We start from the raw sequence: 26,740 nt of genomic DNA, 5'->3' as shown, positions 1-26,740 counted from the left end.
AAGAACCAGCCTTTGGTTTTATTGATTCTTTGGACTGTTTTCTTTGTTTTTAATTTATTAATTTCAGCTCTGAGTTTGATTATTTCCAGAAGTCTACTCCTCTTTGGTGTTTCTGGTTCTTTTTTTTTTCTTCTAAGGCTTCTAGTTGTACTGTTAAGTTACTTAGGTGGGATGTTTCCAATTTCTTTTTAAAAGCACTTAATGCTATGAATTTTCCTCTTAGCACTGCTTTCAATGTGTCCCACAAAATTGGGTATGTTGTTTCCTCATTTTCATTGAATTTCAGGAAGTCCTTAATTTCTTTCTTTATTTCTTTCCTGACCCAGGTGTCATTAAGTAGAGAGTTGTTTAGTTTCCATATATGTGTAGGCTTTTTGTTATTTCTATTGTTGTTGAAGTACAGCTTAAGACCATGGTGATCTGATAGGATACAAGGTAATATTTCAATCCTCTTGTATCTATTGAGGCTTGCTTTATGACCTACTATGTGATAAATTTTGGAGAAGGCTCCATGGGGTTCATAAAAGAAGGTATATTCCTTTTTGTTTGGGTGAAAGGTTCTGTGGATATCTGTTAGATCCATTTGATTCATGGCATTGGTTAATGATCTTATTTCTTGACTTAGTTACTCTTTCAATGACCAATCCTTCAACGAGAGTAGGATGTTGAAGTCTCCCAATATTATTGTGTGGGGCTCAATGTATGGTTTAAGCGTCATTAACAGATCTTTTACAAATGTGGGTGCCCTTGTATTGGGAGGATAGATGTTCAGAACTGTGATGTCATCTTGGTTGACTTTACCTATGATGAGTATGAGGTATCCTTCCTCGTCCTTTTTGATTAATTTTGATTGAAAGTCTATTTTGTTAGATATTAAAATGGCTATGCCTGCTTGCTTCTTGTGATCATTTGCTTGGAATATTTTTTCCAGCCCTTTACCCTGAGGTTTATCTTTATGTGTGAGATGTGTTTCTTGAATGCAGAAGAATGTTGGATCTTGTTTATGCATCCATTCAGTTAGTCTGTGTCTTTTTATTGGAGCATTGAGAACATTAATGTTGAGAGATATTAACTATGAGTGACTGTTAACAATCTTAATTTTGATATTGGTTCCAGTAGAGCATTTGTGTGGTTGTTTTTTTGTTTTTTTGTTTGTTTTTGTTTTGTTTTGTTTTTGTGGTGGTGTAGTTATCTATTTCTTGTATGCTTTTGATTGTAGTTTGTCCCTTTGGTGTGGAGTTTTCCTTCTAATACCTTCTATAAAGCTGGATTTGTGGATAGGAATGGTTTGTTTTTGTCATGGAATATTTTGTTTTCTCCATCAATGGTTATTGATAGTTTTGCTGGGTAAAGTAGTCTGGCCTGGCATCTGTGGTCTCTTAGGGTTTGAAAGATCTCCTTCTGGGCCCTTCTGGCTTTTATGGTCTCTGCTGAGAAGTCAGGTGTAATTCTGATAGGTTTGCTACTGCATGTTAATTGGCCCTTTTCCCTTGCAGCTTTTAATATTTTTCTTTATTCTCTATATTTTGTGTTTTGATTATTGGATGACAGGCAGTTTTTCCTTTCTTGTCTATTCTATTTGGTGTTCTGTAGGCCTCTTGTATGTTTATAGGCATCTCTTTCTTTAGATTGGGGAAATTTTCTTCTATGATTTTGTTGAGAATATTTTCTGGGCCTTCAAGTCTGTCGTCTTCTCTTTCCTCAATGCCTATTGTTCTCAGATTTCTTCTTTTCATGGTGTACTTGATTTCTTGGATGTTTTGTGTAAGGGTTTTTCCAGATTTAGCATTTTCTTTAATGGTTGCTTCAAGATCTGTGATTGTATATTTTAGTCCTGAGATTCGTTCCACTATCTCTTGGATTCTGTTGGAAAGGTTCGTCTCTGTGTTGCTCGCCTTCCTCTATGAGTTCTCACATTCCTGTTTTTCCTCTGTCTGAGTGTTTATCATTGAATCCATTTTCATCTTCAGATGTTGAACTGTTTTATTTATTTCTTTCACTTGATTGTTTGTATATTCCTGACTTTCTTCCATTGTCTCTTTATAGGCCTTCAGTGCTTGAATAGTTTTATTGATTTCTTTCACCTGGTTGTTTGTATTTTCCTGAAAAATTTCCAGTGCCTCTCTATAGGCCTCTTGTATGTCTTCTATCTGTTTGTTTCTTTCTGCATTTGATTATGAATTGTATTTGTTTCCTCCATTATTGTCCTCACTACTAAGTATTTGATGTCGTTTTTGTTTTTGTTTTTGTTTTTGTATTTACATTGTGCTTGAGTTCTCTGGGTTGTTTTCTCTGGGATAGCTGGGATCTGGAGATGTCGTATTCTTTTGGGGATTTTTGCTTATGATTTTTGCTGTCCTTTAGTCATCTTGCCATCTCTGCTTTTGGCAGGTAGCTTCCGGAGTTGGGTTCCCTAGGCTGGAAGCTCTGATGCTTAACTGGTCTGGATGGCAGGAGGCCAACCCTGTAGTTTGGTTCTCTCACAGCCAGTGGTTCCCATCTCCTCTGTACTTGTCCTAGGTCTCAGAATGTGCATTGGGTCGGGCCAAATTGTCCACATCCTTCTGGGTCCTCTTGTGGCACTTGAGCTATGCAGGGACTGAAGTAGGTTGGGCGGAGGGGGTCTGATGGCACTCTACTCCCTGTCTCCCCACGATTTCCTTCATCCCAGAGCTGGTTTGTGGTTCCCGGTAGCCTTTCAGGACCCAGATCCCTCATAGAGTCCAGGTTAATGTCACAGGGTGCAAAATGCACACACAGTGAGTCTAGTTTGCATCTCTGGACCAAGCAGGTCTCAGGGCCTAATCCACACACTTAGTCCAGTTAGCACTGAGTCCAACCAGTGTCATGGGCCCAAACCGCACACCGAGCTCGCCAAATTCAGCCAGAGTCTCAGGGCCTTGTCTGCATGCCGAGATCAGCTAGGGTCTCTGGGCCCAACTACCTCCCAAGTCCAGCCAGGGACTCTGGGCACAAACCACAGGCCGAGCTCAGCTAGAGTCTCAGGACCAGAACCGTCTGCTGAGTTCAGCTAGGTTCTTTGGGCCCAAATTGCCCCCGAAGTTCATCCAGGGATTCTGGGCCCAAACTGTGTGCCGAGTCCAGCCAGATTCTCATGGCCAGGACTGTGAGCCAAGTTCAGCTAGGGTGTCAGGGCCCAAACTGTGCACCAGGCTCAGCTAGTGTCTCAGGGGCAGAACCACACACTGAGTCTAGTTTGTGTCTCAGGGCCCGAGCTGGTCGCTGAGTTCAGCTAGGGTTGTGGAGCCCAAATCTTGCACTAAGTCCCTTCTCCCACAGCAATTCCCACCAATCACCATGCCAATCGCTTCTACTAGAGAGTTCCCAGCTGCAAAGCTCAGCTGCCACCGCTGCTGCTCTGGTTGAAGAACATCCGTACTTCCTCCCCGTGTGCAGGGGTACATAGGTTTTCTGTATTTTGGTCCTTTAGGATTGTGGAGTACTCCCACTGTAGTGGGGTGGGGTAAATGGTGTTCCTGGTTAAGAATTCCGTGCAACTCCCTGAATCATTTACTAGAGCTTCTAAACATGGTCCACGCTGCTCACCCAAAAGAGATTCTTGAGGAGATACACTTTCTAAGTTGTACATAGGTTCTCTAAAAAGTCATTTAGAGATGCTACCACTTCCTATGCTCCCTATACTTAGAACTATGTAAACTAAACCAGGTAGTTGTTAAGAGAGTGGTGTAATTAATATCTGCTCTTAAAGTTAAATGTTAATACAACACTTGACAGTTTTTAGACATGCAGAGTGAAATGGCAGCCATACTGCTCTCATTAATAATTAAAGCCACATGAGGGTGGAGTTTAAACACTGGCACAGTTTATCAGTTTGCCTCTGAAGCTAAATCAAGTCTATTCTAAGCCATCATGTATTCACCATATCCTCAGAGGCAAAGAAGAAGTAGGCAATAAAACCTTCTGAAATTCTAAAAGAGGTCTATTTTTCATGAACCATGACTCAAAATTCAAAGTTCTGATTGAATTAAAGTGCTAGATATTTATCTCTACCTAGTTATTCTCTCATTTAAAGATAATCCTGTTGGCTCAGTTTATTAACAATTAAACTTTATTATACAACCCAACTAGCATATACAAGAAGGAAAAAAAGGTTAAAGGGACAGAAGATTAAAACCTCCTGGAATCCGTTCGGCAGGACGGGTCCTTAGGTGTCTCAGTCCCACGAGCTGGTCCGGTCCTTTCCTCTCTCTCCGCGCCTTCTCCTTCTCTCCTTCTACCTCTTCCCAGTCATATGCAAAGGGCAGTCCCTTCTCCCTTCGAGGGTCAATTAGGAAAACAATAGCCACGGTGGGGTTCCTAGGTAGGCTTCCTGAATTCCAAGCCCAGGAAGGCTCCAAACAGTCTCTCACAAGGTATTCATGGTGTGCCCTAAGGGTAAAGCCCGCCAAGACTACTTCCACCTGCAACAAAGCTTAATCTATCCTACATAATCCCAACAGTAAAATATAAGCATATAGTTGCTCAAATAAAGAATAACTGGTTAAACTGAACAAATTACGTTGCATAACATACTTATACTTGTTTTCTTATATTTTTTAAGAGTTGATGAAGTCTTTGGCATGGTTTACTGGCTAACATTTGGGGTGATATAAAATTTCTACCTTCACTTATAGACAAGGTCACTTGATTTCTTTCTCAGACCACATTGCCTATTTCTTTGACACACTGGACTTAACACACATATGTCAGTGTGTAATCTAATACATATTGAAAGTACTTTCCTTTTAAAAATGTATAGTGTCATGATGCTTTACATTATTACCAATTCAGTGTTTCTACCCTGAAACTAGTTGACATTTTAATAAAAAAGTATAATAAATATATGGTTCATCTTTGAAGAGAAAAAAAATCAAACACTAATTGGAGTTGATACTTAATAGAAGAAAGTTACTTTTCTGAAAAATTAAACAAGCTGAACAGACTATCGTTAAACAAGACTAATATAATGGTGCCTAGAGCACGTGGGGCTTCATGAAAGAGTTTTAGCCTCAGACACTCATCTCAGTTTTCAGTGTACTTCTTAGGTTTCAACAATGCTGAATCAAGTTGGCACTACTTTGAATTCAGAGTACTGATGCTGTTATTCTTGCTCAGTGCACCTTTACTTTGGTTTTCCACATTTCAGAAACACTCAGATTCACATCCATATACAGGGTATCACACACAAAAATGTGATTTTAGATACTAAAGAACAATACAAGATGCCAGGACTTAAGTTATATTTGCCTGAAACTGCATACAAATGCTTTCTGGAAGGAACCATACATTTGAACTCACTTCTTGGCCTCTGGATGCTTGACAGTGTTTTTACTTCTGAAAATTACTCATTTTCTTGGAATGCAATTTAATTTAGATAATATTCTGTTCTATGGCCTTATTTATTACTTCAACAAAATAATGCTTAGTGTAAAAGCTTTTATTAGTTGTGATATACATTGTAAATACACAGATGACAAATAAACCTCCTGTTACACAAGTCCAATGAGAAAACAGCCTATGAAGTGATACCCTTACTGAGCATCACTGACTCTTAAATGAAAAAGTATCCAAGTTATTTTGATTGACAGCCACTTTCAGCAGGTGTATGACAGCCACTTTCAACAAGTGTATGACCCTGCTATTGGTTCTGTGCCACTTATCACCACAATGGTGTTTACTCCTTTTGGGTTCTGATGTTTTTCAGATTGTTCATAGCAGGCAAACATCAAAAAATAGGCAATTTAGCTAAACATGTGCTTTCTTCCATCACTGCTACTTCCTTTTATGTTACTTAGAGTTATGTATCAGGGCAGTGTTTTTAGTCAATCCAGGTTTCATTCTAAGCAAATATAAGATCATTTTTTACAACCTGAACTTAATACCTAATCTATTTATTTCACTTTGAAACCTGATAGATCAAAGAAAAGTGATGGTTTACTTCAGAAAATAGCCTGTGGGTGTGTGATTCTTCATATGAAAGCATAGAATAAGCTCCCTCCACATTTTCAGCCTTCACTTCCTATTCTTTGGTCCAATTAAAAAAAAAAAAAAAAAGGAAAGAAAAACGTACAGAGACAGACTTTCCAAATAAAGACTATGCTCCTATCTGCTAAATTTAACATGTGCTCTTATACCCCAATAACTTTTCTCAAATTGACTTCCCTGTATTCCTAGCAAGAAAATTTCTTCCCAATATCCTTCATGCTGGGATTTCATGGGGGGGGGCTTAATAAGCATCATTTCCTGTGTTTACTACTTGACAAAGCCTCCAGCTGACCAAATGCAACGGGAAAAGCAATCTCCTTCCTTAGCAGAAGTTTACAGTGTTAAAGTGCATTTAGAGTGGAAGCACTGAAGAGAATCAGAATCACTAGGTGCTTTAGAATTGAAAAATAATAATAAAAGAGAAAAAGAGTTACGGTTTTGTACTTGGTTTTCTAAGCTGATACTTTTTGTATAGAGCTTTATTTAAGCTTGACCCCATTACATTGGATAAGAATTCTTTGCACATAGATCCTCATGAATATCTGGCCTATTTATATTAATGAGACTCACTCAGAATATCTATTGCTGAATGTTTAATTCTGTCAGCGTTTTAGGTTAAAAATGGGTGAAGCTGGTGTAAAGACAAAAAAATATTTAGTCACAACTCATTTTTCACTGCAGTACACTTTCAGAATTGTTCAAACTCAAGTTTAATCTCAAATAGTTAATGATAATATGCAGGTTTTGTACTTGCTTACTATTGGCTATTATCTCTAAGTTAGGCTTAATATATTTTATTATCAAATACTTTACCTTCATTTTAGTACCATTTTCTAACAAGATAAAATACAAAATGTGTGTGTGTGTGTGTGTATGTGTGTATGTATGTTACTTGTGAAAGTCTGAACTGCAAATTCTCAGATGCAGAAAAGAGAGTTTCATGGTTACACGAAGCATGCAATGTGTGTCATAGAGACTTGTAAGTGCTCAGATAGTATGGTGCTGCCTCAGACTGAACAGATGCAAGAGTACTGACTGTTTATATGATTAACATATCTTTGCAGTCCCCTTTGGGACAAACTTCTGTAACCAGGGCAAATTCTTCATATGACCTGCTCTGTGTGATTATGAATAAGCTATTTCATGCGGGAGTTGACAGAACTGTAACAGAGCCATTTTCCAATGAATGTTGCTGTCCAATTTATCAGCATAGATGAGAAGATCAAAACTGAGCTGGTCTGTAGGCTATTTACTTCTCCATAAACATCTTTGCAAAAGTTAATTCTTTTTGCAGTAAGGCTGTGTGGAGCCACAAGCAATTTCCTAAAGAAAGAATGCTATGGCAGAGCATGGCTTAGTAATGTTAAGAGTGGTCATCTCTAAACTTCATAGAATGGTTTAATGAGTAGAAACTGCTCTGAGAAATTTAACAACACACCATTAGTTTAAAAATTGTTGCATCTGAAACCATTCTCCATTCTTTAAAACATGTTCTAATATGTATTTTATATTTTACTTTTTCTAGTAATTAAATTTCTAGGTATCCTTACATACTTTTCACTTTAAAATACATTAAACTAAAAGTATTTGAGTTTAATTTTTCATGTTTAAGTTTTCATGCTATTATTTGTTGAGGATGTATGTTAGTAATTTCATATGTACTATGTTGACATAGTTTCTGTGCCTGGTGAACTGGTATATATCAACTGAGGCCATAAAGAACCAGGCTTTTTTTGTTCATGGTAGGGAATTCATTTAACATTTTGAAACTTACAATTAGTCTGAGTAATCACATTTTTATGCCAAGATATAACTTTTACATATCACATGTTTTAAATATGGTTAGAGCAAGTTTCAATATCATGAAATATAAACCTAACTTTTACTTATATAACATCAATTATTTTGAAATATTGCACATTGGTGATGTAAGAAAAAATTAGTTCTTGGACATCTCCATGGCCCTGCGAACTGTCACTTCACAGAGGTAATTAGAAACCAGAGACACATAGATAAGTGGAATTCATACTGCTTCAAGGAAAACTCTTCAACACGATTCAATTCTCTCCACTACAAAACCATTCCTAGAGCTGCCAACTCCTAACAACATGTGACAGGATTGGGTTTAACCTTCTCTTTCTTTCCTTGCTAGTTTTCTGGTGGGGTTATTATTGAAAGCGAGAAAAATAGGGGCCAGAGCAAAAGGCTGGCAACATTTCAGAGTTTATATGCCAAGTGCTCTTTGACTAAATTACTTCTAGAAAAAAGGTGAGTGAAATGACTGTCACTCAAAAGTCCTTTCCTTTTCCTCCCTTAGACCACAATGCAACACCTAGCAAGGTAATAAGACTAAAGCAAACAACTGTAGATAAATCCACACACTCTTTTATCCGTCTGTTCTTTTATTTATTATCAGATGCATATTTTCTTTTTTCTTCAGTCATTTTTTACTGAATGTTCAACAGTGTGCAAGAGAGATAGATGGTTTTAAAATGGGTTTTCTTGTTGCTGAATAAAAAGAACAAACCTATTAGAGACACAATATATATACTGCTGACAGGAAAGAAATAAGATGTAAAGAAAAATATGAGCACAGAGTGATCAGAATTTAAGACATTTTTTATGTTACCTAACTACGTGGACACAACCTAAGCAATTAGCCAAAATAGAAGCATTTCTCTCTAAGTCAATAATTCTCAACCTTCCTAATGCTGAGACCTTTCAATATAGCTTCTCATATTGGGTTGTCCTCCAACCATAAAATTATTTTTTTGTTTCTACTCCATAACTATAACTTTGATACTATTATAAGTTGTAATGTAAATAACTGTTATGCATGATATCTGGTAATCAAACCCGTGAAAGGGTTGTTCCACCCCCAAAGGTTCATGATCTACAGGTTGAGAGCAATTGCTCTAAAAGTGATGTTTTGTTAGGATCATCCCATATGTCATGAGTACAAGAGTTATCAATATGAGTGATTGAAATAACATATAAAATAAATAAGAAAATTTACCGTGCAGTTTTGTGTCATTTGAATGTACCGTGTATAACTGCAGAACATGATGGTGTGAAGAATTGAATGGTAATCTTTGAAGTGAGATAAATATTACTCCAGTGTTATCGATATTCACCATTTACAGTACAAAAACTGGTCCTGACACTTCTTTTGTGGTGTCTCATTTATCTTGTCAGGTTTCTTTCTTTTTTGTTTTTATCGTTTTGCTTGTTTGTTTTGTGTGTGTATGGTCTATGTATATATAATGAGCCTTATATAAATATGCAAATGCTGTGATATCACAAGGAAATAGTAGTACATTATCTTACAAGATGCTCTAGTATGGCTGCAATTTTGCTGCCTCTCTTGCTACCTATATCTACATCTCTAATTCTGTGCAACTTTTAAATATTTTATGAATTATATCACCTAGCTTTTAAAGTTTGAGGTATTTCTTTCAGAATAATTCTCTGGAGAGTAATTAATTTGATAATCATAGAACACAGTATTTTATTGATGAGTTGTAATTTTTCTTAAGATTTGTGTAATGTTCTCTGGCAAAGGTCATCGAAGCTGATGCTTGTCTTTGCCATTGCAAGGAAAGCAATTGTGGTGGCCTCCAACCACAAAATTATTTCTGATTCTACTTCATTATCGATGTTTGTGGTACGTGTGTGTGTGTGTGTGTGTGTGTGTGTGTGTGTGTGTGTGTGTAGACATAGGGAGGTGAAAGGATACTGCTGTGAAGTCAGTTCTATCTTCTACCTTTACATGAGCTATAAAGAATAAATTCATGTTTCTGAGGCTAATAGGACAAGTACATTTATTCTCCAAGCCATCTCATTAGCCTCAACACATAACATTTCTGTATTCTGCATTAATTCCACTGTTAACTATTTAAGGGACTCCCTATTTTCTAGACTGGTAACATTCATTTACATTTCTGCTATCAATGCATGAGTATTCCAGGCAGAAATTATGTGATTTTGTTTTTCAGAAGTGAGAATGAAGTTGTGATAGAGTCTTTGCCCGACATATTTGATGCCCTAGATCCAATTGCTACACTGCAAATATAAAAACTAATTTTTGGTCTCTCAGAACAATATGAGTTTATTTGATGTCTGGTTGTAAACTGGAATATTTTCTTGTGTTTATTTGCTACCGGTATATTCTTTGTAGTAATATCACTGTTCTTGTCGTTATTTGCTAATTTTTATTTTTAGTATTCACTGATGAGTTTGAGTTGCCTTTATAACTGTTTTTTGTAAGGTATGGTGTTATTGGTTGATGCCCTTTACTATTCAGCCACCTTTATAACTGTTTTTGTAAAGGTGTGGTCTTATTGTTTGATGCCTTTCACTCTTCAGCACATAAGGTGCATCATTCCTCTCTCAATGATTCCCACAGCTGAGGCTGAGGAATCAGCTTTTCGCCATGTTTTCCTGCATCTGATGAACTACTTTTCTTTGGCTACTTCCAACATGTTTTTAAATGTGTTGGCTCTCAGCAATGTATCTTAGAAAAAAACTTTTTGCATATACTGATTGGGTTCGATGGGCATTTTGGATTTACAAATCAATGGGAGTCATTAAATATGGATGATTTATTTGTGTTTATTCAAGGGTTAGAGTCATTATTTTTCTTCTCTATTTAAGAGTTCTCATCTCTTCTCTCTCTCTCTCTCTCTCTCTCTCTCTCTCTCTCTCTCTCTCACACACACACACACACACACACACACACACACACACAAACATTTCCCCTAGAGTTCTTTGGGGCACTTTTGATAAATTATTTTATCTGTTTATTTTATATTTTTATCAACATATAGTTTTATCAGCATATAATGTCTTGTTTATTTTAAATTGATGTTTACTATTCTTTGGAGTTTGAAATTTTCCTCAAAGCTCATATTTCTCTTATTCATATGATTAAATTGTTGGTAACTCTTGGCTATTGATCCAATTATAATTATAAAATATTTACTTATTCTTATTAATATTTGTGTAAGTATTTATATTATATGGCAATAAAAATGATGGCCAAATCAACCTTCCATCTACACTAATATTACACAAGAAAATACTGAATTTTAAAGACTTTAAAATTTAGTATGTATTGTTCCTCAAATTAGCCCTCCACTATACATTTATCTTTGGCAGCATAGACTATTCCCTGTTTTCAGAAGCTTTGATAACACTTGATTATATGTCTTCATGGCTTTGTCCAAAAGTGTGTCTGTGCTTCAAACATTATACTGTAATCATTGCAAACAGACAAAGAGGAATAGAAAAATTATTAATATTAGACATTATTAATACCAGTTGTCCCGAGATTCATATACTCTCTGGAAAACCCATGGGAAGTTTTTGAGAAGGACAGAGGACTGAAGTTACGTGGCAGGCAAACTATTAATTTTACAACAAATAGAAGTAACTTGAGGCCAAGACATTTACACTCTTTCCTGTGAAACTGGATATCTTCTTGACAATATTAAAATTACTGTTTGGAAATATAAAATGGTACAACCTAAATAATATCTAAGATATATTAGGTGAAAAGTTCTAAATCGTGGTGTCAAAAACAGACATACATTCTCTTTCAACTTAATATATTTATAGCCAGTACTTGATGGTAAAACATACTATTTTGATGATCAGGAAAAAAATACTTTAGTTTATTTGATATAAAGATTAAAATAACTGCACAATTAATTTCATGGCTATCATTCCTACTTGTGGTTTTGTTCCAAGCAAGAGGCTTCACAACAATTAATGCTGAGCTCAGGATGACCAGGAAAAGTACAATCAAAAGATAACCATGAAGCACAATGCAGAGATTTCTCTTTATTGAGGCAATTCTGCTAATATCATAAAGGCTTTATGTTTGTGTGTAGGCACAATATTATTGCACACTATTTAAAGAATCAAATGCCGATTTCTGTGCCCATCATACTTGGTTGCAACCATTGCTTCTGTCAAAACTTTGCTCCCCAGCTGTTCCCTGATGTGACAAGAAAGCAAGTTAATGGCCATTAAATGAGCAAGGATAAGAATATGGCTAGACTTCCTTCCAGATAGGGAAGAAGAAGAGACAGAGGGGAAGTGAGGATTCGACCACAGGGAGGGATCCAAGATATGTAGAGTGTATAGCTAGAGCAGAGAAAGTCAAACAATTTAAGTATTCTAGGAATTTTGGCAAAGATGGAGCCAGATTAGCTTATAGGGCTAAGCAAAGAGTAATAACTGCTCAGTATTGTGCTGTAAAGCTTATTAAAGAAATGTAATAGCTCAGTCTCAACTATTTGGGTACTAGCTGGGTCAACGGAGAAACTGCAACACACGTTTTACAAACTAAAACTAACATTTGTATAGATTTCTTAAAATTCACTTAGTATTTCTTTTTACAGCAAGTGATCAAAATTTAAAATTAAAAGTATGTATGGTAAAATTTACAGAAATGCCTATACATAAAATTTATGTCTTATCCTAAAAATTAGTTTATATTTGTATTGTGTAATTATCAAATTATAAGCACTGGGCTTGAGAAATGCTCAGCCGGTAAAGTTCTTCCCACACAAGCACAAGGATTTGAGTGGGATTTCCAGAAACAAGTAAATACCAGGTGAGCAGAGTGTCCAACATATAATTACAGCCTTGAAAGGTATAGACAGAGAATTCTCAAAGCAAGGTGGGCAGCACATTACATTGCATAGGGAAGCTATGGGTATAATTAAGGCATCATGCCTCAAACAGGAGGTAGTAGAGCCACCAAAGATGATTCCTGAGAGCCCAGGTCCTAAATACTCACACACATACAAACACACATGCATGCATGCATGTGCACACACAAATAAACAGACCACACACACACACACACACACCACATACATTCATGCCCCTGAGAGACAGAGACAGAGAAATAAAGATGGAGAGATATGTACCTGCACACATATATGCCCCATATATGCCAACATCCATAAAAACACAGTGTATGAGTACAGCCACACGAAAAGAAAAAATATATGCACTGACACTAAAACTTGGAGTTACAATTGCACAGCTATTACTAGACCTTTTAAACTTGCATGTCCAAACTTATGTTAACAAGTTACTCTCAACTAGGAAGATTTATTTGTTTGTGTGTGTGTTGTTGTTGTTTTTCTTGTTTGGACCAGTAACAAAAATAACAAATATATACAGGAGATAAGATTTGCAATGGACCTACAGCTCTATCTTACTTCCTTTTATCTCAAAGAAAAAAGTGTTGAAATTCTGAAAGTAATGCTGTCCCTATGGACATTCAGCTGTGGAATGCACAGTCCTCTGACAGTAAGAAGCCTCTTTTTCTAAGGATTTTCATTAATCCATCTGTGGCTCAGGGATGAGGGATTCTGTTATGGCTCTGTAATCACTTAAATGTGAATAAACTCACAGCCCTAATGCGGCTGTTTCACAACAAAAAAATGAGATGGAAATTTGTGTTGAATAGCCACTGATTAAAAGAACATGATTAATGTGAAATATGAAATTGATTTATGGATGCTGTTGTCATGACCTGGGCTACAAAGTGTAATATTATCTTGTGAAAAATGAGAGCAGAGCAAAGAGCAGTGGGCAGGCACAGTATCATAATTTTTAGATACATTTCATAAACTGGATGTAACATCCAGAGTTGCAAATGGCTTACTGAAATATTTTTTGATGGTGTTGGCAAGATAGCAAGAAGATAATTGCATTTGTGTTGTATGAAGCAGTAAGCACACCACAGGTTAATCTACTTTCTTTTTTTATTAAACTGAATAATAACTATAGTAGTTTTTTTTTTCTTTTTCATTCACTAGGGTTTTTATATTGCTTTGAAAGGAAAATTTCTCTGAAGAATTTGCAGTCATCTAGGATATGATAGCATTTAGGTTGATAGGTAGAATTGTGACACTTTTGTAACTCAGCCATTACGGAGAATTACATGTGTAATTTTACTGTTTCCTCTTTTCTTTCGTTGACTCTCACAGTGAAACACGTTACAATAGTTATGTCAGTAACTTAGGTACATGTGCACTCATGAAATCTTGAGAAATGAAGACTCCTTTTTAGATTATGAAACCTGCAGTACAACCATGTGTTCCGTCGCTTTAAATTTGTTAAAAAAATTAAAATAAAAGGCTTGTGTCACTTTTTTTCTTTCTGTACACATGATTATACCTTATGTTTATTTACCTTCCACTGTCCCTTGTTCCTTTCCCACTTTTCACTGGCATCTCCTGGGTCACAAACAGTCCACTCTTCTGATGTCATCTTTTGACTATTACATTATTCTCTGTCCCTCTAGGACGTTACTCCTTTTCCTAGTACAATTCAGCCTCTCTGTCTATCTTTCTTTCTTTCCTTCTTCTCCTCTCCATCTCTCTCTCCTTGCCCCCTGTCTGTCCTTCACACACTTCACACACATTAGATCCCTCTTGCTCTCCACCCCTTTGTGTCTAGATCCTACATGTTAGAGAAAACATGACACATTTCTCTTTCTGAGTCAGCCTTATTTCTTTTAACTCAACCATCTTCATATCCATTTATTTCCTGCAAGTTTTACTGTTATTATTTAGTTCTGAGTTAAATTCCATAACGTTCACGTGCTGTATTTCCTCATCTACTCATTTGGTAAAGACTATCTAGGTGGACTCCACAATTTTCCTGAAGTAAGAAGTGTTAAGATAAGCATGCGTAAGCACTGCTCTTCAGAGGATGGTGCCTTAAATTACTTTGGATATATTTTCACGTGTGAAATAGGTAATTTATATGGTAACACATCCTTAGTCTTTTGGAGAATCTCCATACTGATTTACAGAATGGTTGCCATAGCTAACAATTATATCAGCAATATATGTATGTTCTCTTTTAAACACATATATAAATGAGATATTTGAAGAAAGATATGAACTCTCTGGTTATGTAAACCTTTATGATAGTGACTAGCTCTAGGCACAATGCAGTAGAAAATATATGCAGTAAAGCTTCAGTCTGAACATGTGGTTGTACTATCACAGTGAACTAAATAAGTTTTATAAGCCTGTTTGACTTAGGCTGCTACTTCTGAAATTCTAACTTGCCACAAAGTTACTGACAAATTTGATAATATGCATCATAGATAATGGATTGCTTTTTAATAGGATGCTGATGAGATCATTTAAGATTTTATCCACTTTATTAATTTGTTAATTGTAGACATTCCTACTCACTTAGCCCATTCTGTCTTCTAAACTTATTATTGACAAGTTTATACACTGTAATTTGTTTTCATTAATAATATTTTTTCAACGAACAATGCTAGGTTTTCAATATTAAAATATTCATGAAATGTTTTATAATTGCATTCAACATAAAACTTTAATATTTATTTTAAAAAGCAGAATAACATTATATATGATGCTTAATTTTTATATTTTATATTTATCATTTAATTTTGTTAAGAAATAACTTTCTTGATCGAATCATAAGCTTTCTTTGTGACACTAATTTTTCTTTGTGGCACTTTGACTCACACACATTAGAAAAGCATGTACTTTACTATTGAATAACATATTTAACCTCCAAATTTATAACATTTGTAATTGCATATATTTTTCTGTCATAAGCTACTTCAGAAGAGATTTTGTATTTATAAGTTATTTCTTTTCAACTTAGATAATAAATAATAAATGATTTATGAAAATCTGCTAGCTGAATCCTTGAAAGAGAGAGAGCAAGGAAGAATCTCTTCTTTGCCTTAAACACATACTCTATATAGATACTCAAGTACTCATGAACTTCCCTATGAAAATTCTCACATAAGCTTTACAGGCTAAATGCTGTTTTCAAGTGATTCTATTTATATGATGAATTAAATCTGGGTTCATAAATATCTGGGCTTGTCCATAAGCAATAAAATAATCAACTTTTTTTATTTTATACACAGTAAATTGAGTCACTTCTACCAATATTATTATATTATACTCATAAATTTTAAAGATTTTTCAACCAAGAAGAGACTTGATACCCTATGAGCATATACAGGGGGAGGTAATCCCCCTCAGGAACAGTCATAGGGGAGGGGAATAAGGGGAAAATGGGAGGGAGGGAAGAATGGGAGGATACAAGGGATGGGATAACCATTGAGATGTAACAAGAATAAATTAATAAAGGAGAAAAAAACAAAAACAAAACAAAACAAAACAAAACAAAAGACTGAGTGATGGCTCAACAGTTAAGAAACATGTTCATTTTGTAGAATATGTGGCCTTGATTGTCAGCACCAATATAGTGGTTCACAGCCTTCTGTAGTTTCAGTTGCAGAGGCACTGACATTTTCTTCTGACCTCTACAGATACAAGAAGTATGCATGTAGTACATATATAAGAAACTCATATATATAAAAGGAATATTTCTAGAAAAATAAAATAAAATAATATGGCTCCCATAAAAGCAAAGGTACTAATGAAAATCAGAGTTATAATCTTAGATAATTTTGTATTTAATAACATAGTTTGCTTATGCCCTGCATTTATTTATAGAGCAGTGTAGTTGTGTCTATAATTGTGCTATACATATAATGGACTATCATTGAAACACAGTGTTTTATAAAGAATGTTCACCCAAGACAAAGATCCTTCTTTTTTAACTCTTTGTAGTTTAAGTGTTTGGGTAAGCCTCTGGAAATGCCTCACTGTGCTAGGCAGTTTTATGTCAACTTAGGATGAATTACAGTCATCAGAGATGAGAGAACCTTCATTGAGAAAATGCCTCTGAATATCAGGCTCAAGGCAAGACTTTAAGTCATTTTCTTTACTAGTGATTAGTGGAAGAGGGCCCAGCCTATTTTGAATAACGTCATTCCCGGATTGCTGGTCCTGGCTTCCATAAGAAAGAATATTTAGGATATACATTCTTATGCTAAATCAGACTAGTATTTGACACGACCGTGATTTGTATCAATACACAAATTATATACCAATGACTTAAAGATAACCTTTTTTGTGAAAGCTCCTTGAGTTAAGGAGTAGGTTCAATCATCTAGCTTTTGTTCTATCCTCCCTCTATATTTCTATATCCCCCTTTCTTTCTTTTCAGCTTCTATCTCCTTCCCTACAGATGAAAGATAAAAGAAAAGAGGGACATCCCTGAGTTCAGCCTAGTTTTCTCTCTGTGTAAAACAATATTCCTTCTCAACTTTCTGAGGGAGGTTGAAGACCAGATAGTTTAGTTTTTTAAATCAAGTTTAGTTGGTTAGGGGATAAGATTTTTTTAGATCAAGATAAAGAATTTAATTTAATAGAGACAAGATATGATAGATCCTAAATTTCATTCAGAAATTTAGACCCAAGGAGACAAGAAAGATGTTTACTTCATGTTTGACAGATACAAATAGCCAAAATCCCTATTAATGTGACAGTTATATAACTCATGATAGTCTTATGGTGTCCCTGCTGTATGTAGTTTTTTTTCATGTGTAATACAATAAATGTATATCTTTAAAAAAAGAAAGAAAGAATACTGAGTAAGCTATGAAAGCAAGCCAGTAATCAAAAGACCCCCAAGGCTTCTGCGTCAACTCCTGCCTCCAGGTTCCTCCTCTGTTTGAGTTCCCTCCATCACTTTATATAACGATAGCCTAAGATACAGAAGTGTAAGCCAAATATTCTTGGATTTTTTTCCTCCACTGTTTTTGATGTAAAAGGAGCTATGATCTTAGGCAAAAACCACCCTTACTCTCACAGAATCCAACAATTACCAATAGCTCCACTGCTAGGGGTGAGAATTTGTATCTGACTATGCAACTTCCTGCTGGAATTTGCTCTTCTTTGGCTTTTGCATGTCCTGTGCATGCTGTTACAGTCGGTTTCTGTTCATATGTTCAGCTTTTATGACTTGTCCAGAAGACTTTCAATTCAGCTTGCAGAGATGTTGTGCCAGAGACTGGATTCCAATTTATACATACAGATATCATAATATTTTGGACTAAAACTGAACCGTCTGGCACTGTTTTCCTCAGAACAAAGAAAGCCAAGCATCTTTATTCAGAAGTTGACTGTGAAGTTTCTTAACCACTGTTCCTTAACATCAATTGATTAATTCCTTGATGTAGAAAAGAGATAAATAGAAATAAAATAATGAAAACAGAACTGGATGATTTATAACCCTGATAGCATTAAGGTCAGAATCAATTCCTTTCCCACAATGCTTCTTAGTATGGATTTGAGAGCACAATCTGAAGGAAGATCATAGCCTAATCTTTGTTGCGAGTATTTTCAAGTATTAACAGAAAAAAAATAGTAGTACATGCGCTGGTGGATTGGAAATAAGAGCTATGTTGAAGCAGAAGGAGATAGCTGGCTCTCCAGGCAAGAAGCTTAAAAGGTCAGTGAGAGCAGACAGAAGAAAGTTGTTCTTATAACTTAGGAATAAAATAAGTAGTCTATTACACACATATGAATTGATGACTCAGTTTCTTAATAAATGTCGCTAACTTGGGAGGCATCACCAGATATGAGTGAAGAATTCAAGAGTCTGAGAAAAATGAAAAAAAAAATTATAAGCATGTGAGAGAGATGTCATGCCAACCTAAGCTATCTGTGTACCTTGGACTTAAATTTTAAGGCAAACACATAGGGAATAAACAGGAAATAGAAGCAAGGAACAGAGACTTAGAGCATGGACATTAGGGAATTGCCTGAACTGCAGAGGCAGGCCTGTGTCCACCTTATCAACAGGAGTGGACAGCCCTTCCAAATTCACACATTTGTCACTGGGAGGAAAAACCCACAGGGTATTTTTGTGAAGCACAGAATCATAGGGCGTGCAGAAAAATTGAATAATGATTTCCAGGTCTTCAATTAAGTTACTATCATCTTTTTTATAGGAATTTTGTAAAAGTAACTAAAACTTTACTTACCTCTTTCCTGAGTTCATGCTTAATAATATTTTTTCTCTTTATTTTGTTTGTTTCTTCATCATAACTTTTTGGGAGTTTTGTTTATTTGTTTTGGTTTTTGTGAACAGAAAAAAACATTTCTTTATACCAAGAGAAACAAAATCCCCAAAGGAATAATGGTATTATTTTATATTTAATCTAAAACAAATAAAAAAAATTTTTTTAATTCTTAAATGCATTTTAAGTAGAGACAAACATGAGAAATTTCTATATTCCCTGTTTGGAATCCTCTTGTTTCCCAAAAATGTTAACATTTTGTTTGGGAATTGAAACATATATTTTGAGCCTTCGGTATTATTCTTGAAAGGTAAAAATAGATAAAATTGCACCAGAACAGAATTTGAAATATTTTCTTCCCATTTAACTGCAACAAATCAGAGCAGTAAGACATTAATGCACATGTGATAAAATTGACACCAGAAGCAAGAAATGTGCAGCTGCCCTGTCAAAGGATGCTTAGCATATACACTTAGTGTTTGTAATCCACTTCATAGGCTAACTGTCTTGGTTTATACTGTTCAAGTTGTCTTCTATTCTGCATTAATGTACTTGGTACATTATCTTTCTGGACCTTGTATCACTATGTGATACAGAAAATAGCCTATAAGTAGTCAAAAGCATATATTTAAGCAGTATTATTTTGATTTTTTTTTTGTTCATCAATGTTATGTTCCCATTTAGTAATATAAAAGCATAATTATTTAACTGGTATAATCATAAATTGAGTTTTTTACTTGTTTGTTTTTCTTCTACTTTAAATATGAAGGAATAATTTATAATAAAAGATTCACACTGAAATCACTTATGAAAGAATATATAGACAATTGTTACAGGGATACCTGATAAGAAGGTATATTATTTTGTGTTTGGGTGAAATGTTTTGTAGATATCAGATAGGTCCATTTGCTTCATAAAGTCTATTGCTTTCCTTGTTTCTTCATTTAGTTTCTGTCTTGAAGATCTGTCTATTGTGGACAGAGGGGTGTTGAAGTCTCCCCCTATTAATGTGTGGGATTCAATGAGCAATTTAAGTTTTAGTAATGTTTATTTAATAAATGTGGATGCTTCTGCATTTGGGGCATAAATGTTCAGAATTGAGACATCATCTCAGTGTATTTTTCCTTTGATAAGGATGAAGTGTCCTTCCTCTTCACTTTTGATAAGTTTTGGCTGAAGGTCTATTTTATTACATATTAGAATGGATACTCCAGCTTGCTTCTTGGGTCCATTTGCTTGGAATACAGTTTCCCAAGCCTTTAGTCTGAGGTAATATCTATCTTTATTGCTGAGGTGTGTTTCTTGCATACAGCAGAAGGATAGGTCCTGTTTTTTACATCCATTCTGTCAGCCAGTGTCTTTTTACTGGGCAGTTGAAGCCATTGATCTTGAGAGATATTAATGACCAGTGATTGTTAGTTTTTGTTTTTGTTTTTTTTTATTTTTATGTTGGTGATGGTAGAATTTATGTGTTCCTTTCTTTTGCATTTGTGAATTTGGAGTTATTCATTTCCTGTGTTTTCCTGGGTGTAGTTAGCCTCCTTGGGTTGGAGTTTTCCTTCTATTACTTTCTGTAGGACTGTATTTGTGGCTAGGTACTGACTAAACATTGTTTTGTCATGGAATATCTTGTTTTCTCCATCTACGGTAATTGAGAGTATGGCTGGGTATAGTAATCTGGGTTGGCATCTGTGGTCTCTTAATGTTTCCATGATGTCTGACTTTCATAGTCTCTGATAAGAAGTCAGGTGTAACTCTGGTGGTTTGTCCTTTATATGTGACTTGACCTTTTTTCTCTTGCAGCTTTTAATATTCTTTCTTTGTTCTGTACATTTAATGTTTTGCTTATTATGTGGGAGGAGGATTTTCTTTTCTGTTTGGAGTTCTGTAGGCTACTTGTATGTTTATGGGCATTTCTTTCTTTAGGTTCGGGATGTTTTCTTCTATGATTTTGTTGAAACTGTTTTCTGGACTTTGGAGTTTGGCGTTTTCTCCTTCTTCAATTCCTATTATTCTTCTATTTTGTCTTTCTATAGTGTCTCAGATTTCTTGGGTGTTTTGTGTCAGGAACTTTTCAGCTTAACTGTTTTCTTTGATTGATGTATTGATAACCTCAATCCTTTCTTCCACACTTGAGAGTCTCTCTTCCCTCTTTTTTATTTGGTTGGTGTTGTTTGTATCTATTGTTCTTCTCTTCTTCCCTATGTTTTCCAACTCTAAGATTGCCCCAGCTTGTGTTTTCTTTGTTGCTTCTAATTCCCTCTTTAGGTATTGAATAGTTTCATTCATTTCTTTCTCCCAACTGATTGTATTTTCCTGTAATTCTTTATAGGATTTATTCAATTCCTTCTTCTGTTTGAATGTATTCCCATGAGTTTCTTTGACTTATTTATTTTCCTCTTTTAAGGCTTATATCATTTTCATCACCTCGGATTTAAATTCTTCTTGTGCTTTGTGGGTGTTCATATCTTTTCTAGGGATTGCTGTGGTAGGACCATTATTTTCTGGTTGTGCTATATGACTCTGAGTTGCACTGGCCACTAGGCATTTGGTTGTTTCTGGTGTTATCAGGCCTAGAGGTTCCTCCAATGGGGTCACTGTCTGTGTCTCAAGTGTGACTGCAATTGGGAGCAAGCAATGAAAGCTCCAAGCTGAAGGTTGTTTGCTATGGCTCCCAAGAGGCCTCCTCAGGATGGTGGACAGTCAGTGTTGGAGCCTGAACCCAACTCAGCTCAGCTGCACTCCCTGTCTGTATCCCATTTGGGTCAATCAGGAGACAAGTAAGCTAATAGAGAGGTCTAAGCCAAAAACTGCTCAGGTACCCTACAGTCCTTTTCAAGATGGCAGGGTTCTGACTCTCTGCTCTGTATTCCAGATTGGCTAGGCCAGAAAACAGCTGGGGGCCTGTCAGAGATCCAAGCCTGAAGTGCTTGAGTGCCCCACATATCTTGAGATGTCAGCAAACGTAAGCTAATGTAAGTTGTGGCTCACATCAGACTCTTTACTGCCTATCTGCTCTGTGTCCTAAATGGGCCAAGCTGGTAGGCAGCTGGGGGTCTGAGCCCAAAGCTGCTGGGGTGCTCCACAGGCCTTCTCAGGGTAGCTGGGCTCCTCTTATCAGCTCTGTGTTCCAGCTGGGCTAGCCTGGTAAGCCACTGGCCAGTGGAGAGAGATCAGAACCTAAAACTCCTCAAGGAATGGCAACTAATGTGGAGTGTGGCCTGGACAGGTCCCTGCTCTGTCTGTCCTCTCTGTGACATAGATGGCCTAGGCCAATAAGCTGCAGGTGAGTGGGAAGAGAATTGAGCCCAAAGCTGCTAGTGCGCTGGCAGCTAGTGCAGAGTGTGGCCCGTGCAGGTCTCTGCTCAGCTTGTTTGCTTTGTGATGTAGCTGTGTCAGAGCAGTGTGCTTCAAGCAGATGGGCAGAGACAGACCCAAGCCTGAAGCTGCTCACAGGATGGCAGCTAATGTGGAGTGTGGCAAGAGCCTGGATTTAGATCTCCCTGTATGCTCTGTTTCACAGATAGGTCCTGCTTCGGGGCGGGGGTGGGGGGGAGGGCGGGGGTGGGGGGGAGGGCAGGGCTGAGAGAAATCAGAGCCCAAAGCTGCTCCCGGTGCTCCATAGGGCTTTTTGAGGTGGCAAGATTTTGCCTATCTGCTCTGAGTCAGATGGGGTAGGCCAGGGAGCAGCTGGTGGCCAGAGAGAGATTCTGTTATGCCTGTTTCTTGAATACCCCAAAAGTCTTCAGGAGGCAAAAACTGATGTAAAAGCACAAAGGATCTTTATTATGACTCGAGTTAGGCCGCAACTGAAACCAGCGCAGTGATATCTGGAGGCAAGCCAGTGCTTTTATTCGTAACATTTTTTAAAGGTTCCTTTCCCACCAAGCTTCCGCAAACTAGGGGGCTCCCAGCCTGGCAAGTACTTATTGGTAAAGATACATAATTGGGTAAATTGTCCCAAGGTGATAGGCTACAAAAGACAGCAAGAGCATCCACAGCTCCAGCTTTCTTTAATCTTCGTTTACCTCCTTGCTGAGGGGAGTGCCTGGTTCGGATTTCAGCTGAATATTCAGTCCTGTGCTAATTGGCTATTGCTAGGGGAGCAAAGTTGAGCCTGGGCCCCTCAATCTGGCTTCCTTATTTCTGGTAGGAAGGAAGAAAGGAATTTGATCATGTGACTAAGGCTAGGGGAACTTTCTTGCTGCTGAGCTTAAGTCTCCCTGCATCTGTGTTTAAGCCTTTTAAGTTTATTTTTTTTACAACTTATCACTGTAACCCTGAGATATGTGTGGGTTTTTTTTTTGTTGTTGTTGTTTGTTTGTTTGTTTGTTTGTTTGTTTTATTCTTTTGGTCTCTCAATCTGAGCCTAAATCTGTTTGCAGGATGGTAGCTAATGTGGAGTGTGGGTGGTGCCTGGACTCAGCTCTGTCTGTCTGCTTTCTCTCACAGATCTGGTAAGCAGCAGACAGACGGTGAGAGCTCAAACCTGCACGGTTGTCTTACAGTCTTTCTCAAAATGGTGGCTAATGGGGGCTGTCCCCCAGGTTATTTCTGTGGTTAGCTGCGTGGACAGGTGTCGGACCTAGCCCTCCTCTGTACAATGTGGATCCCTTTCACCTGGGAATCAGCGGCACTGGTGGTTTGTAGCTCTCAGTTTGGTCTTTAGGTCACTGTGCAGTCCTGGTTGTCGTCCTGCGTGATTGCCACTGCCATCATGGATCTCTCATGCGATTTTTGACACAATTAATATGCAAAATGACAAGGACAGCCTTAGTTAAATACAGAAATTTTATCTCAGTTCATCTTTCTCTGATCTCTAGATAAATCCACTAACAGATATTTAACTTTTAAACTAGTGACTAGACAACTCAATGAGTTAAATATCTATTATTAATTTTGAATTAACAGATTTTCTTTCAAATTTTATTACATTTATGTATAATTTGAAACATGGCAAGATTAAACAATTGACTATATTCTCAAATATAAAAATCTTTATTCTGTGTACTCTGCTCTTTGCTCTTATTTTTTTTTCCAGATTATATTTTTTCCCAGTTAAATTTTATTTACTTTGTAAGATTGCCACTACAAAAAACAAAACAAACAAACAAACAAACAACAAAAAACACCTCCAAAAACCTCATGTAGTTAAGTCATAGGAAGAAAAGTTAAATCTTAGTTTGAAGTTTTAATGGACTTGCTTTTTAATCAATTGGGCCCCACTATTCCTAGGCTGAGGGTGAACCAGCAGAGATGGGGAGGGTTATAGAAGAAGAAAAACTGCTTACTTGAGCAGAATACTATAAAGAGGAAAAGACACCAGGCTCTCACATTTTCTTTTGAAGAAACCCTTGAAATGAATTAATAATCTTTCATTTAAAGTTTTTTATACAGTATATTTTGAACATATTCTTTGCTTTCCCCCACTCTTACTATATCCTTCTCACCTCCCTGCTTATCTTATTTAATGATCTTTCTCTCTTCCTCCAAAAGAAAAAATCTGCTATTAACAATCAAAATGAAATTAGACAAAACAAACAAACAAACAAAAACAAATGAAACAAAAGCCACCCTGGAAAAAAGGGGAGTCTGTTTTGTGTTGTACAATTATACTTAGGCACAAGGCCTACCCTTGGAATGTATCAGTACACTGGAGAAAATGGATAATACCTTTCTTCACAGGCATGAATTGTCATTAGCTTCTTCTTGATTAGGGGTGGATGTTTGTGCTCACTTCCTCTTCTCAGTGTTTGGGTTTGTCTGGTTTGAGTGTGTGCAGGTCTTATGTGTGCAGTCACAGACTCTGTAAGTCTGTAAGTTCATATATGTATCAGTCCTAATGTGTATGAAAGATGCTTTTTCTTTGGAGTCATCTACCACCTCTGGCTCATTTAATCTTTCTGTCTTTTCTTCTGCACAGCCTTGAGGGAAAGGGTTTGATGAACAAACAAACAAACAAACAAACAAACAAACAAAGCAAAAACCAAACTATTTAGCACTTGAGTGCTCTAATAACTCTCACTTTCTGCAGGCTGGCCAGTTGTGGGTCTTTGTGCTAATTGCCTTCTACTTCAAGATGGAGGTTCTCTGATGAGAGTTGAGTTGTACATTCATCTATGGGTGCGTCAATATATTGCTAGTTGTCATCTTGTTGCTATGTTATTTTGTCAAAAGAATAGTATGTTTTCCCTAGGTAGACTCTCACTGTTCACTGTGCCAGTATCTCCCAAATAGTTCTCTCTGCTGAAATCATATTTATAGCTCATAGGCCTTTAGACACTATCCATACCATAACTTCTGTATCATTTATAGACCTAGCATTGTTCCAAATACTTCTATTCTTTGTTTACCAAACCTACAACTCCTTTTGTAATTTTTATTCTAAAAATATATATTTTTTCCTACTGAGGTAATTCCATTGATGCTTTTCTATCTTTGGGTTAATCCAAATATATATATGTAGCTTAGTGGGATAATATATGCTTAGTATACAGGAAGCCTCAGGTTGAATCCCTAACATGAAATTCAGAAGAATCAAAATGTTTCCATAAATCCGTTCTCCTCAAACTTTTTGTATGACTTACATCAATGAGCATATATTTCTTGGGGTAAATTAGATTTTATGGTCTTTGTACGTTCTGAGTTTCCTCTTTTTTTCCATTCACATCTTTATAATTTTTCTTTTACAGTGGGAAGAGATTGGTGAAGTGGATGAAAACTATGCACCTATACACACATACCAAGTATGCAAGGTCATGGAACAGAATCAGAATAATTGGCTGCTGACCAGTTGGATCTCCAATGAAGGTGCTTCCAGAATCTTTATTGAACTCAAATTTACTCTAAGGGATTGCAACAGCCTTCCTGGAGGATTAGGGACTTGTAAGGAGACATTTAACATGTATTATTTTGAATCGGATGATGAGAATGGGAGAAATCTTAAAGAGAACCAGTACATCAAGATTGATACGATTGCTGCTGATGAGAGCTTCACCGAACTTGATCTTGGCGACCGTGTCATGAAACTGAATACTGAGGTCAGAGATGTAGGACCTCTGAGCAAAAAGGGATTTTATCTTGCTTTCCAAGATGTTGGTGCTTGCATAGCTCTGGTGTCTGTGCGTGTGTACTATAAAAAATGTCCTTCTGTGGTGAGACACTTGGCTGTCTTCCCTGACACAATCACTGGAGCAGATTCTTCACAGTTGTTAGAAGTGTCAGGCTCTTGTGTCAACCATTCCGTGACAGATGATCCTCCCAAAATGCACTGCAGTGCTGAAGGGGAGTGGCTGGTGCCCATCGGGAAATGCATGTGCAAGGCTGGATACGAAGAGAAAAATGGCACCTGTCAAGGTAAGCCTTTAGCTGTGGACTTGTGAGGATTTTGTGCCTCTCTTGGATCATGTATATATGTATTTCCTCCAGTGATTACAAGAAGTGACCTTTTACTTTGTTAATTTATGGAAATTATTTCCCTTCAAGTTTGATTTCTTCTCTGAATTTCAAACTTTCCAAGCCACAATGAAAGATTTAACACACGATTTTATGGAATATACATAATTAATGCTTGGAGAGCGCCTGCCTTTCTGTGTGATATTTTATATTCACATCATTCTCCGAAGTTTTCTTTTGAATGGTATGACTCATAGCCTGCGATCATCCATTGAAGCATTGCTGGCTATCTACCACTGTGGTTTTCTTTCATAAAGTTGTTGTCTATCCTTGTTTTGATGTACAGATTTTAAATGCAAGAAGTCTTAAAGGGGGCTTGTCCAG

General features: G+C 36.6%; 1 protein-coding gene across 9 annotated transcripts in view; it reads left to right on the top strand.

Moving 5' to 3' along the window:
- EPHA5 (EPH receptor A5) overlaps nt 1–26,740 on the top strand; it is a 312,460-nt gene that overhangs the window by 57,077 nt on the left and 228,643 nt on the right. For all 9 annotated transcript variants that reach the window (XM_084758024.1, XM_084758022.1, XM_084758021.1 and 6 more), the window contains exon 3: nt 25,654–26,317. In XM_084758024.1, coding sequence (XP_084614150.1) covers nt 25,654–26,317 — 664 coding nt within the window. The remainder of the gene's footprint in view (nt 1–25,653; nt 26,318–26,740) is intronic.

Source organism: Acomys minous (genome assembly GCF_964271855.1).
Source record: "Acomys minous genome assembly, chromosome: 15".
Classification (NCBI taxonomy): domain Eukaryota; kingdom Metazoa; phylum Chordata; class Mammalia; order Rodentia; family Muridae; genus Acomys; species Acomys minous.
Note: the sequence above shows the minus strand (reverse complement) of the source record. Positions and strands in the feature narration are given on the sequence as shown.